Raw genomic sequence first — 13292 nt, forward strand, 5'->3', positions numbered from 1 at the left:
ATGAATGCTCTCTGAGCGCTTACTGCGGTCAGGAATTTGATCACCATCCCTGTTTGAGAGGACCCACATCTGAAGGCTGTCCCCAGGCACCTCTACTCTAACGCCTCAAGGGCAGGACCAAACACGCGGGAGAAGTTTGGCGGTAGCCAAGAACGCGGTTACCTTGACTACCGCGACTGGCGGGGCTACTGGGACGCTCCCGGCATGCCCCACGCGACGCGGTGCCGGAAGTGAGCGAGCACTTCCGTCCGCCATCCCTACCGGTGCTGACTACTTGGTGTTTCTGTTCCTAGCTCTGCAATCATGAAGGATGTGCCGGCCTTCTTACAGCAGAGCCAGAACTCCGGGCCGGGCCAGGCCGCCGTTTGGCACCGTTTGGAGGAGCTGTACACAAAGAAGTGAGCTCTGAGGCGTGGGCGGGAGGGAGAGGGCGCTGGGAGCGTCAGGAGGCTCTGAGCAGCCCCGAGGGTCAGGGATTTGGAAGAAAAGGGGCGACAGCCAAAGGAGCAGATCTGCTGCCAGCGTCCCGGGTCTAGACTCTCTGCTTTCCAGCCTTACCGGCTATGACAGACTGTTTTAGCTAAACTAAAGGGGGGGCCCGGGCTGGCCTGTGATGCTAGCTCTTAATTCAAACAAACAAACAGTTTTGAGGCTAGGGTGCCACCCGGTCTGAGACACAGGCCTAGTAACTTGTACTAAGCCGTGGTGTGATTGTCTACAGCCTGTAAATTCTTCATGATTCTACCACCTTTGGTTCGGCCCCCAGTGTTTCTGTTTTCTGTTATATTTCACAGTGGCCTTTTTGCCACTGGGAAGACCTTAGAGTTTGAGTTTGATTGGAAGCAGGATGAACTTCAGAACAATTACAACTTGATGACATTGATCTAGAGCTTTCCATGAAGAAACACCTTTCCTGCAGAACCTTTCCATCCGTGTGTTTTGATGGTGTTCAGCAGTTTTCTGCTATTAGTGTTTTCAAGAGAAGTTTTCAGTGTTGAGTATATAACTGCCTGTGCGGGGTAACATTTTGTAATCTTCAAAGCACTTTATCTGCACTATATAAGCCTTTAGTCTTGTGTGAAATGTGCTGCATCGGTGTCCAAAAGATTTATATATTAGCATGTTTTAAGTATTGGCTTATTTTATCTTTCCTTCATCCCATCCACGGATGAGGAGACTGGAGATCACTTTTCTATCCTTCCATGAGATATTCAGCTAATAAGTAAGAGAGCATGGAGTTCAAAATATAGTTATAGGATTGCAAAGTTTTTCCAGTTGACGCTCATAGCGAGGGTTGACGCATTCTCAGAAAATGTTCTCCATTGTTACCTCAGAAAACTGAGTCTTAGGATAAGTGACCAAGGGGTAGCAGAGTCAGGAAATGATGAACTTAAATCAGTTGGCACTTGCTTTAACTACTTATCGTCCTGTGCAGTAGGACATAACTAGTACTTGATGCTTGGTGGAACCATCACATCTGAAGGCATCTGAAGACTTTTTGTTTTTTAGGTTGTGGCATCAGCTCACACTTCAGGTGCTTGATTTTGTGCAGGACCCGTGCTTTGCCCAAGGAGATGGTCTCATTAAGGTAATGACTTAACATACTGGGTCAGATTATGTTGGATATACTCATAAACTTTTTTTTATTTTTAATGTATGTGTATCAGAGAGAGTGTATTCATGCTGCACGTGTGTGCACTACATGCTTGTTGATGCCAGAGGAGGCCAGAAGAAATCTCCTGGATCTGGAGTTGCAGGCAGTGTGAGCCAACTGGTATAGGCACCACAAATGCAAATTGAGTTCTCAAAATGCTCATAACTATCTCTGAGCCATCTTTCCAGCCCCTGCTGTCAGTTTGTTTGTTTGTTTGTTTGTTTGTTTATGATAGACTCTGACTGGCCTGGAACTTGCTGTGTAGACCAGGCTGGGATCATCAAATTCACAGTTCTTCACCTTGGCCTACCAAATACTGACATTAATGGCACGCTTTGCCATGCTCAGCTCTGCTCATGAACTTAGAAAAAAGATGGTCTTTATGGTGGTCACAGTAAGCTGCATCTTAACAGTCACTTTGTGTTAAAGACAGTTGTAAGCATTATCATGAAAGCACTGGGAAAGTATTTTTATCTCTCTCTTTTTAATGTAATAGCAGACATAGATGAATCACCATAGGTTACAGCTAATAAATCACAAAATTGAAACAGATGTTCTGATTTCTAAAAATTTAGACTAGAACTGGGAACATGGCTCAATGGAAGTGTATGTTTAACATTCACAAGACTCTCTGAGCCTTACATAACACCACAGAAAACAAACAAGCAAAAACAACCCTGGACAGTGGTATATCTGTAATCCCGGCACTTAGAAACTTGAGGCTGAAAGATCATTAGTTCAAAATTAGGCTGGGTTACACAGCATGATTAGTAAGGAAAGGGACCATTCCAGCAGCTCTCTTCACTTCCCAGCTCTCCAGCTCATATGTGCACACTTGGTTTCACCTCTTAGAGATTTCCTTCCAGAGTAGTATAGAAAAAAATGTCTCTTCAGCTGATGATGAGAGAGTTGGAGAGGGTACTGCATAATATACTGTCTCTATAATAGAGCACTTTTATAATTATATAGCAGAAAAAAATAGAAATACACACTTTCCCATGCTGCATCAGATTCCCTGAGGACTGACTATCCTTGAATTTTCTCACCAGGCCTCTTTTCTGAAATCTTTCCTGTCATCTGATTTTAAAGGGGATACTTGGCATGTAATTGTAGCTTGAGTTATTTCTCCTGAATACCTTATAATACACACAATGACACTTACCACTAACTACCTCACCTCCTAGGGTTTTAAGATTTTTCTTGTGGATTTTACTTATTGGTTTGACATTTTACCACCCTTAAGAATTTGCAGTCATTTGTAAGCCTAAAGATTTTGCTGGGCATTCTGTCTTCCAGATCATGTAGAAAAATGATAAATCAGATAGATTGCATGTTCTATATCACAATGATACATAGTTTATATTTATCCTTTTCTTTCTAATCTTCAGCTGATATGTGCTCCCTTCTTTGTTTCTTTTTGAAGAGGTTTTTATGTGTGAGAATGTTTGGCCTTCATGTGTGTACATATACCATGGGCATGCTTGGTGCCCTCAGAGGTTAGAAGAGGACATCAGATTTCCTGGAATAGGTGTTACAGATGGTTGTGAGCCATAATGTGGGTGATGAGAGCTGAACCCGAGTTCTCTTCAATTGCAACACATGCTCTTAACCACTTAGCCATCTCTCCAGTCCCTTCCTATGTTTTTTAAACTAAGAATATTGTCATTCATTTGTTCTGTCTTCTCCAGGAGCATTTTGGAAGCTCAGTGATTGCCACACATAGTGTGTCTGTAGTACAGCCTAGTATCTGAGGAAGTCTCATATGTGCTGAGTGACTAAGAAATTTGGTAATGCAGCCTATGGAAGGCCTATAACCTTCTGAAATCTGAACAAACTCTATTCTCTTTGATTAGGAGCACTTCACCCTGATCCAGCTGTTGTACTTGAAGCACCTTGGGGGAAGAATATAGGAATTGATATTTAGGAGGGTTTTTCTTATTTATTTATTTATTTATTTATTTATTTATTTTATGTAACTGAGTGCTTTGTCTGCATGTATGACTTTATGCCAGAAGAGGGCATCATATCCCATTATAGATGGTTGTGAGCCACCATGTGGTTGCTGGGAATTGAACTCAGGACATCTGGGCAAGCAGCCAATCTCTTACCCGACAAGCCATCTCTCTCCAATCCCCTATTGATTGATTGGTTGGTTGGTTGATTGATTGATTTTTTTTTTTTTTCAGACAGAGTATGTGTAGCTCGGGGTGACCTGGAACTATCTCTGTAGATTAGGCTGGTCTCAAAACCTTAGAGATCCTCCTGCCTCTGCCTCCCGAGTGCTGGGATTAAAGGTGTGTGCCACCACCACCTGGCTGTTTAGGAGACTTCTGGCCAGTATTCTGTGTCTTAAAGCTAGGAACTCTAGTTTTTTTCAATAATCCATTGGTGATCATTTATATAGACTCAATAGCCCTGATACGGTTCTCCCATCATTCAGCAGAGATTTTAGGCAGCGCTTTCTATGTGGCAGGCATTGTGGTTTGCACACTCACACTTGATAGTCTTAGTGGTGCAACTCTAACCAGAAGCAGTTTTAGAGTCTGATTTCACAGAGTGATGCTCATTCTTTACTAATTCTCCGTCTTTGGCTTTGCAGCTTTATGAAAACTTCATCAGTGAATTTGAACACAGGTAATCCCCTTTTGTCAGTTTTGACTTTGAAAATGAATACATTAGTGTTTTTTAACACTCAAAAACTGATGGTTTTTATTTCAGGGTGAACCCTTTGTCCCTGGTAGAAATTATTCTTCATGTGGTTAGACAGATGACCGGTAAGCCTCTGTTTCATTATAGAAAATACCAAATTGGCCAGATTTTAGTGATGCCTACAGATGACACCAGCACCGGGTGAAACAATGATCACAACCTGAGATACATAGTCCCAGGCCAGCCTCGGGTGCATTGTGAAATTTTTGTCATAAACAGAGAAATGTTATTGTTTATCTTGCCTAAAGATGTCTTAGCTGGGTTTGACTCTGTTCTTGTTTCTATTTTAGATCCTAATGTGGCTCTTACTTTTCTGGAAAAGACTCGTGAAAAGGTAAATGTGAAGTTTGAAAAGCATTTTCTGTTATATATGTGTTTTATAATTTATGCCTACCCTGTAGAAGTCATCTTTCTGGTCTCAAGGTCAAATCCATCCCCAAGGAACAGCTCAATTTGCAAGTTTGCTGCTTAACTTTCTGAGATCTCTGCGCATCCCCCCCCCCTTTTAATCTCTTCAGGTAAAAAGTAGTGATGAAGCAGTGATCTTGTGTAAAACGGCTATCGGAGCTCTAAAATTAAACATCGGGGATCTACAGGCTACAAAGGTGAGAGCACAATAATACATGTATTCTTCCTCTTTGACTGTCTCTTTAAAATAAGTTACAGGGGGGGCAAAGAATTTTCATATTGTAGCCTAGATTTCCCCATTGTTCACTTATTGCCACCTTTGTTTTACATATTCTACGCCTCTGTTCTGTTGTTTGTTTTGTTTGGTTAGTTTTGCTTTTGTTTTCCCATTTAAAGTTGTTGCTGGTAAGACATTTACTCTTAAACAAAGAGCATTCCCTGTATGACCACAGCTGTCAGGAATCAGGACCTTTGTGGTCTCAGATGTACAAAGCCTTTGGGCTTTCATCATGACAGGCGATATGTTTCTCTTTCTTGCTCTTGAGTTGTTGAAGTTTCCTGTCTATATTTATGCCTTTAGAAAGAGTTTTGTTTTTATGTGTTTGGGTGTTTGCCTGCATTAATATCTGTGCACCACATGCGTGCAGTGCGCACCACTTGCATGCAGTGCCTGTGGAGGCCTGAAGAGGGTGCTGCATCCTCTGGAGCTGGAATTATAGCCAGATGTGAGCTCTCATGTGGGTGCCAGGTCCTCTGCAAGAACAACAAGCACTCTTAATGCTAGGCTATCTCTTCAGCCCTATTTGTGCCTTTTGTAGTTTTTGTCCAGTTTGGAAGACCGGCAAAAATAGAGGTAGCAGTGAGAAAACTTATCTTGTTAATCTAGAGACTGCAAGTACTTTTGTTTTGGTTTAATTTTGGTAACCATAATGTTAAAAAAAATAGTAGAAGTAATAGTTGAATGTGTTTTATGTTTTCATTGGCCTAAAAAGTGCTTATTGCTTCGTAGTTGCAGATCACATGCATCCTAATTACATTTTGTTTTGAGGTATTTAAGACACATTGAAAGCTATGCCACAATGAGGAATGCTATGATGGGCACCCTTAAACTTCACCCAGTTCAGGAGTGGAATAGCATACAGGCAGACCATATGTCCACAGTCTGTGCTAGTCCTCCAACAGGCCCATCTCACCCCATGTGCACTAGTTACTGTTCTTGTTGCTATGACCACATAATTGACAAGGCGAAACTTATGGGATAGTTCATCTTGTCTTATGGTTTGAGGGCTACAGTACATTGTAGCAGGGAAGGCTTGGCAGCAGGGAACAAGAAATGATGGTAGCCAGGCAGTGGTAGCACAAGCCTTTAATCCCAGCACTTGGGAAGCAGAGAGGCAGGTGGATCTAAGTTTGAGGCCAGCCTGGCCTACAAACCAAGTCCCAGGACAGCCAGAGTTGTTACACAGAGAAACCCTGTCTCAAAAAAAAAAAAAAAAAAAGAAAAGAAAAGAAAAAAAAAAAAAAGTGATTGGTTACATGGAGTCTGCAGTCGGGAAACAGAGAGATGTTGGTGCTTGGCAATTTCTTCATTTTTTCCTAGACCCCTGCACTTAGGATGCTGCCCACATTTAAGGTGATTAAACCATCACTGGAGATACATTAAATATCTTAGTCTGCCCTGGCCAGGTTTATGAGTTAGTATGTAGGCCGTTCATTTTTTACCCTTGTGTAGAATCCCACTATGTACATGTTTTGCCATGTATATATCTGTTCTCCTATAAAGGGATTTAGGCCATTTATTGTATTACAAATGCTATTCATGTTAGCATTTCTGTGTCTGATCTCATTGTGCTTGGGTAATCCCCTGGTGTATGTCTGAAGGTTGTTGTAAAACAAAAACTTACAGGCACCTCTGAAACTCCATTTGCAGCCTTTGCTATTTGCATGCTATTTAATTCTTCATGACCCAGTGAAGGTCAAGTGGTAGTGGTTTAATTTTGCATTTCTCAGATGCTGGTGGGTTACTAGCAACCGCACTCAACGTCTCTACTTCTGTTAATTGCCTATTACTGTCTTTTGCTGTTTTTCTACTGTGTCTTTCATATTTTCTTGCGCATTAACGCTATAGGAACTAGAGTTCATCCTTTTGACAGTCTACAGCTTTTTATTTTCTTCCGTGTTTTTGGATGAACCAAAGTTTTTCGTTGTAGTGTAGTCAGTCTAACTAATGTTATTAATCTTTGCCCTAGTAGCTTAGACTTTTTATTTTTGTATTACTTTAAAGATCTTTTAAGCTAGAAGGCGATTTTACTTCTTGTGTGTAGGAAACCATTGAAGATGTTGAAGAGATGCTCAACAATCTCCCTGGTGTGACATCAGTTCATAGTCGTTTCTATGATCTCTCCAGTAAATACTATCAAACAATCGGAAACCACGCATCCTATTATAAAGACGCTCTGCGGTTTCTGGGCTGTGTTGACATTAAGGATCTGCCAGGTACACAGGGCCCTCACAATTCTCGGCACTCAGGGAGTCTGTGACTGAGCATACCAGCTATGAGGTGCAAACGGGAGGTCTTAGCTCTGTCAGGGGCTCATCACTTTTAAAGTGAAAGCTTTGTGTATATTTTAGATTTTACATCATGTTTGTCTCTGGTGTTGATTCAAATCCCATGTGAGCTCATCCTTCCCAGTCCCTTCACTCTCCTCTAGGTCAATATCAGTCCAAATTAGCAACTAAGTCAGGTTCTATAGGCATTGTAGTAATAATGCCTCTCGAACCCTCTACAGGATGAAGGGCAAGTGTAATCCCCATAGCTGAGATCTTTGCTCTATAAATAGTTCGTTACAGAGTCTTTGTAGAATCTGAGAATGGAAGGAAAAGTAGCAGAGAGTTTTGGTGAAAATAAAAGAAGAGTGTGTTTGAAAGAAATTTTCAGCATTTTCTTGAATGTGCTGTTAGTGATAGGGAGATTGGCAACTCCTAAAAATGCTGATAAAGCTTTGATTGCTGTATCTCAACAGAAATACATTAGGGAAGCAATACTGTGACTAAGAAAAGAGAAAGCAGACTGTTCTAGTCTAAAGAGCTGCAGACTATTATAACAATGAGGCAGTTGAGTGGCAGGGGTAGGGCCAAAGGATCTTATTACTCTAGTAAGTACTACAAGCTGAAGGGTAAATAGATCACACATCTCTATGGAGTAAACTTTAAACAAGTGGTATTTCCACAAAATTCACATACACATGGTTCCTGGTATAACTTGAATTATTCCAGCACTTTTGAAGAGGTAGCTTATACTGAGGTTTGGAACTAGAAGCATTCTGGTAATGGTTTCTGTACTTGGTTATGTGAGTTTTATAATGCCAAATGAGGGGATATATGACTAGCTGTGTCATTTTGTAGTGTCAGAGCAACAGGAGAGAGCCTTCACATTGGGGCTTGCTGGACTTCTTGGCGAGGGTGTTTTTAACTTCGGAGAGCTTGTAAGTTGGCCTGGCACTGATTCCATAACAGATTGGGGAAGAGAAAGTGTTATTTTGTGCCGGCTTACTGTCTCTGTCCCCACAGCTTATGCATCCTGTGCTGGAGTCACTGAGGAGCACTGACCGGCAGTGGCTGATCGACACTCTATATGCTTTCAATAGTGGTGATGTAGATAGATTCCAGACCCTGAAGTCTGCCTGGGGCCAGCAGGTAGGTTTTATGTACTGTGTGTCTACTCTTCCAACAGAATTCACTAAGCCTCTTCCCTTCATACACCAGGTTCCAGGAAGGATCTAGCATAGCCAAGACATTGGCAGGCTAGGCTTGATCTCCCAGAAACAGGGCATTAGAGGTCTGGGTCACGCATAAAAGGCACAGTTGTGGTCCTCCATCTGTGCTGGGTAAGGTACATCATAGGCCTCCCAAGGGAAGTGGTGTCTGTGTGACCTAAATGAGTGAAGAGGTGCAGGGGGAACAGAGGAAAAGGAAGCTCAGCACATTTGTTGAACTGAAAAGTATGTGAATAACATGAGTAGGCAGGCCCCAGGGGCACAGTGTAGCAAGGAGAACAGAGCAGGGACAGGCACTGAATAAAGAGGCCAAGATACGTAGTAGTAATTAGCCAAAGGTGCTTAACAGTAAGTCAAACCTTTTTTATTTATTTTGCGTTTTTCTTATTCATTCATGTATTGTGGGGTGTGCATTCATACATGTTTGTGAATGTTCACTTATTTGTACAAATGCTTGTTGGGCACAAAGTTGATATCAGGAGTTTTTTTCAGACACGGTCCACCTTATTCGTTGAAGTAAGATGTGGTTGGAATTTTCTTTGGGCTGCCAGCCATCACCCAAATAAAGACACTGAGATTTATTATTAATTATGAATGCTTGCCTTAGCATGAGCTTGTCCCACTAGCTCTTTTAACTTGATTGAACGTGTTTCTATTATTTTATATTTTACCTCAGGGCTTTTTGCCTTTCTTTCATTCTATATGTTCCACTTTTCCTGCTTCCTCTGTCTATCTGGTTGAAACCTGGTGTCTCCCTATCGTCTCCCTGGTGTCTCTCTTTCTTCTGAACATAAATTCCTCCTCCTACTTACTCTCCCTGCCCGGAAATCCTGCCTATACCTCCTCCCTCATTGTTGGCCATTCAGCTTTTTATTAGATCAATCAGGTGCCTTAGACAGGCAAGGTAAAACAGCAACACATCTTTACATAGTTAAACAAATATTCCTCATCATAAACAAATGCAACACATCTTTACATAGTCTCGCTAGCCAGTTTATTCTGGAGAGCCCCTGTCTTGGCCTGTGCAGGCTGGAGTTACAGGTGAGCAGCCATGCCACCTGGTGGCCACCTGACATTTACTTGGATTCTGGAAGTGAGTTTTCTTGTTCATAATAACAGACACTCTAATCTCTGAGGCTTCTCCCATTCATTCTTTTGAATGAAATTACTAGAAGTAAATATTTCTAAAATATTGAGTGTGGTTGGAATTACAGTTATGTTGTTGTACTTTCCTGAAACTTTGGGTTTTCTAATGTTTAATAAAAAATGTATCAAATATCTATGTAATAGAGTGGAGTGGCTATGAATGAAGGGACTTTGAGGAGACAGAAAGCATCAGGTCCAGCAAGACTTCTCTATAGTCTGATTGTGGACTGACATGTCAGCAGTGGAGCCAGGCACTGTGGTTCATGCCTCTAATCCCAGCTGAGTCAGAGGATCACTTGAGACTAGGAGGTGAAGACCAGCCTAAGCAACATAATGAGACCCCTCCTCCCCATCTCAAAAAAAGAAAGGATAACAGCCATGGTGGCGTACGCCTTTACTCTCAGCACTTGGGAGGCAGAGGCAGGAAGATCTTTGTGAGTTCAAGGCCAGCCTGGTCTGCAGAGTGAGTTCTAGGATAGCCAAGGCTATACAGAGAAAATCTGTCTCAAACTCCCCCTCCCCCAAAAATTATAAGAAGAAAAAAGATTCAGGGATGCATACAAAAATGTCCCTACTGGGACCTCGCTTGGTTGAATACGACCTGTTTTTGTTTTTATTCTGAGACATTGTCTCCCCAAATTGTCCTGGTTTGTCTTGAACTCCTAGGCTCAAATAATCCTCTTGCCTCAGATCCAGAGTGCTGAAACCACAGGTATGAGGTCCTGCCAGCTGCAGACTTGCAAAAGGATGTGTTTTAGTTCTCACCATAGTAAGGTTTTCTGTTGTAAGTTATTCACTGGCTCTTTTAACTCAGGCCTTCCGTACTTTCAGCAGACTTGGCTGGTGGTGCCTCCACCAGGAGTCTTGAGGTTCCCGTTCCCACTCCTGTCTTGGGAGACAGCCTATGAGTTGGTTCCTTCTTTAAATTCTCTAAGACAAAAGGATTTAGTATCACTTGGAGCAGTCAGTAAGCCTCAGCTACCCACAATGTAAAATGCTTGGGCTTGATCCATAGTAGAGTTCCAGAACCCATGTTTCTGTCTTTCTGTACTTCCCAGCCTGACTTAGCAGCCAACGAGACCCAACTTCTGAGGAAGATCCAATTGCTGTGCCTTATGGAGGTAAGAAGCATCCAGAATCCTGTCCGTAATACTTGACAGTGCTCACAAGGTAGCTAGGCCTTTGAGCTTGCCCTGCCTCTCCTGAGAAGTTCCCTCCTCGTGGCCCACTCTTACCTGTGTCTTCCTTTTGCCTTTGCTCATTTAAATTTGAATTTGGATCTGATGACTTTTTTCGTATGTTTATTCTTTTGTGGGAGAGTGTGGTCACAGAAAACTAACCAGACTCACTTCTCTCCTTCTGAGGATGAAAGGCATTGTGGGTTGACACAGTGCCTTTACCCACTGAATCATCTCCCTGGCCTCTTAGACAGGCTCCCTTAGAATCTTCATAAGTTGTCCTTGTCCGTTGAACCTGAAGCTACTGTCTCTTCCTGCCACTTGTGACACACCCTTTCTGTCCCTGTACTTTTCTGTTTTCTCTAGTAGAATGTGAGCTTCTGGAAGAATTGCACAAGGGACTTGGCCTCAACTACCTGGTCAAGGAATGCATATTTGTTATTGTCAGAGATTCCTTTAAAGTTTGTTTTGTCCTTTAACTTTCACTGAACATTGAAAACTTGTTTAGTGAATGCTAGGTTAGGAAATCTTCTGTACTTGAATATGGGGCTAAAAAGATAATTTATATTTTCAGAGCAATTTTTTTGGGTTTTTGTTGTTTTTTGTTTGTTTGTTTGTTTTGTTTTGTTTTGTTTGATTTAAAGACAGGCAATCACTATATCGCTCTGATCCCATCCTGGAATTTGCTATGTAGACCAGGCTGGTCTCAACTCATAGAGATCTACCCATCTGAGAGTACTGGGATTAAAGGCAGATGCAACCATGACCACAAAACAACTTTGAACTTTTGACCAAAACATTCTTTAAAAAAAATTCTCTGACCACTTTTGCTTAGAAAAATAGTTTTGTTTTTCAGATGACTTTCACACGACCTGCCAACCACAGACAACTCACTTTTGAAGAAATTGCCAAAAGTGCCAAAATCACTGTGAACAAGGTATAGTTCTTGGACTTAGGGTACCACAGCAGCAGAGCTACCCCACCCCTGGCAGAAATCTGTGCTCCCAGCACATCTCATACAAGCCCCTTTGCCCAGGTGGAGTTGCTGGTGATGAAGGCACTCTCAGTGGGGCTGGTGAGAGGCAGTATAGACGAGGTGGACAAGCGGGTTCATATGACCTGGGTGCAGCCTCGCGTGTTGGATTTGCAGCAGGTAAGGGGACTGAGCTCCTGCCCACCTTTGTGGACTTGGGTTATACCAGTGCTGTCCTAGTTTTATGTGGGTAGAAGTCATTTAGGAAGAAGACAGTATTCTACACATTCTACACAGGTATCACAGATGGGGTTACTGCTGTAGAGACCTAGGTAATGCACACCTGAGGTCTGAACCCTGCATTTAGAGGCTTACTGTGACAACCGTGCTGGCTGTGCTGGTGATGCCTTCTAATCTTAAAATTGGTACTCTGATCAGACATGTTCCTGGTTTTGTGACTTAATCCCATATCCCTACTCATATTTTCTAGACGTTTAATCCTGTGATTTCCTCCATTCTTTTTCTTTCATGTGAGTTTTTAAAATGTTTTTGTGATAAGAATTGGCACGGTGAGTCTGTCATACACCTCCACCTTCAGCTCTATTGCCCTTAGCATTTCCCTGAGAAAGAACTAGAGATTAGCACTACCACATAGGAGCCTGTGGCTCCGTTTAGCCTGATACCCATGTGATGTGGTTTGTCTTTAGATCAGAGGGATGAAGGACCGTCTGGAGCTGTGGTGCACTGATGTGAAGAGCATGGAGATGCTGGTGGAACACCAGGCTCAGGACATCCTCACCTAGTGCCCCATGTCCTGCAGACCCTGTCTCCCCTGAAATCATCAGCACGGATCTGTGTTGAATTGGGATGGAGTTTGGGATCCTACTAAGATTAGGAACTGTTCTTGCTATAAAAGCAGAGATCTTTCATTGATCAGGGTTTGATTACTTGGAGAAGGCTCCTGTATTGGATGTTTTGTAGCCTGCAAGGGGAGGAAGGGGGACTCCTGGCCTAGGTGATGAGGAAGGGCAAGAATGGGAATGGGGACAGAGTAATCTCCACCCAAGTGGACCTTTTCCAACATTGTCGGAGAATGCTCCTATAATAAATGCCTTTGCTTTGGTCTGCTGATGCTTCTGTTCTTGGACTTAGGTTCTTGGGCAGTTCTATGCCTGAAGAAAGGAACACTTAAGCTGGAAGCCAGTGGGTTGGTGGGGATTAGTCTCACTCCTCCCCTACCACCACGCACAGAGTTGCCACCACGGAAGTTTGTCCTACATTTTCGGACAAGGAGGCATTCATTCCCTTTTGCAGCCCTTTTCCGTGTTTTCTCAGACACAGGCATCCACACTTGCCACCTAGCGACACTGGGATAGTTGGTGGGTATTAAGCAGCAAATGCAAGAATCAACACAAGCAGTGGTAGACGGAAGAGTTTAATCTTTCATG

General features: G+C 42.6%; 1 protein-coding gene across 1 annotated transcript; it reads left to right on the forward strand.

The window, feature by feature from the left end:
* The first annotated feature begins 130 nt into the window (after nucleotides 1-130).
* Nucleotides 131-12975, forward strand: Psmd13 (proteasome 26S subunit, non-ATPase 13). The gene is made up of 13 exons (XM_051193315.1): nucleotides 131-398; nucleotides 1510-1588; nucleotides 4254-4288; nucleotides 4373-4428; nucleotides 4654-4697; nucleotides 4882-4968; nucleotides 7096-7267; nucleotides 8177-8256; nucleotides 8342-8467; nucleotides 10752-10814; nucleotides 11728-11808; nucleotides 11908-12024; nucleotides 12552-12975. Exons 1-13 carry the CDS (start codon nucleotides 304-306, stop codon nucleotides 12645-12647), a joined length of 1131 nt encoding a protein of 376 aa, XP_051049272.1. The 5' UTR covers nucleotides 131-303; the 3' UTR covers nucleotides 12648-12975.
* The last annotated feature ends 317 nt before the right edge of the window (nucleotides 12976-13292 follow it).

Source organism: Phodopus roborovskii, unplaced genomic scaffold, assembly GCF_943737965.1.
Source record: "Phodopus roborovskii unplaced genomic scaffold, PHOROB, whole genome shotgun sequence".
Taxonomy (NCBI): Eukaryota; Metazoa; Chordata; class Mammalia; order Rodentia; family Cricetidae; genus Phodopus; species Phodopus roborovskii.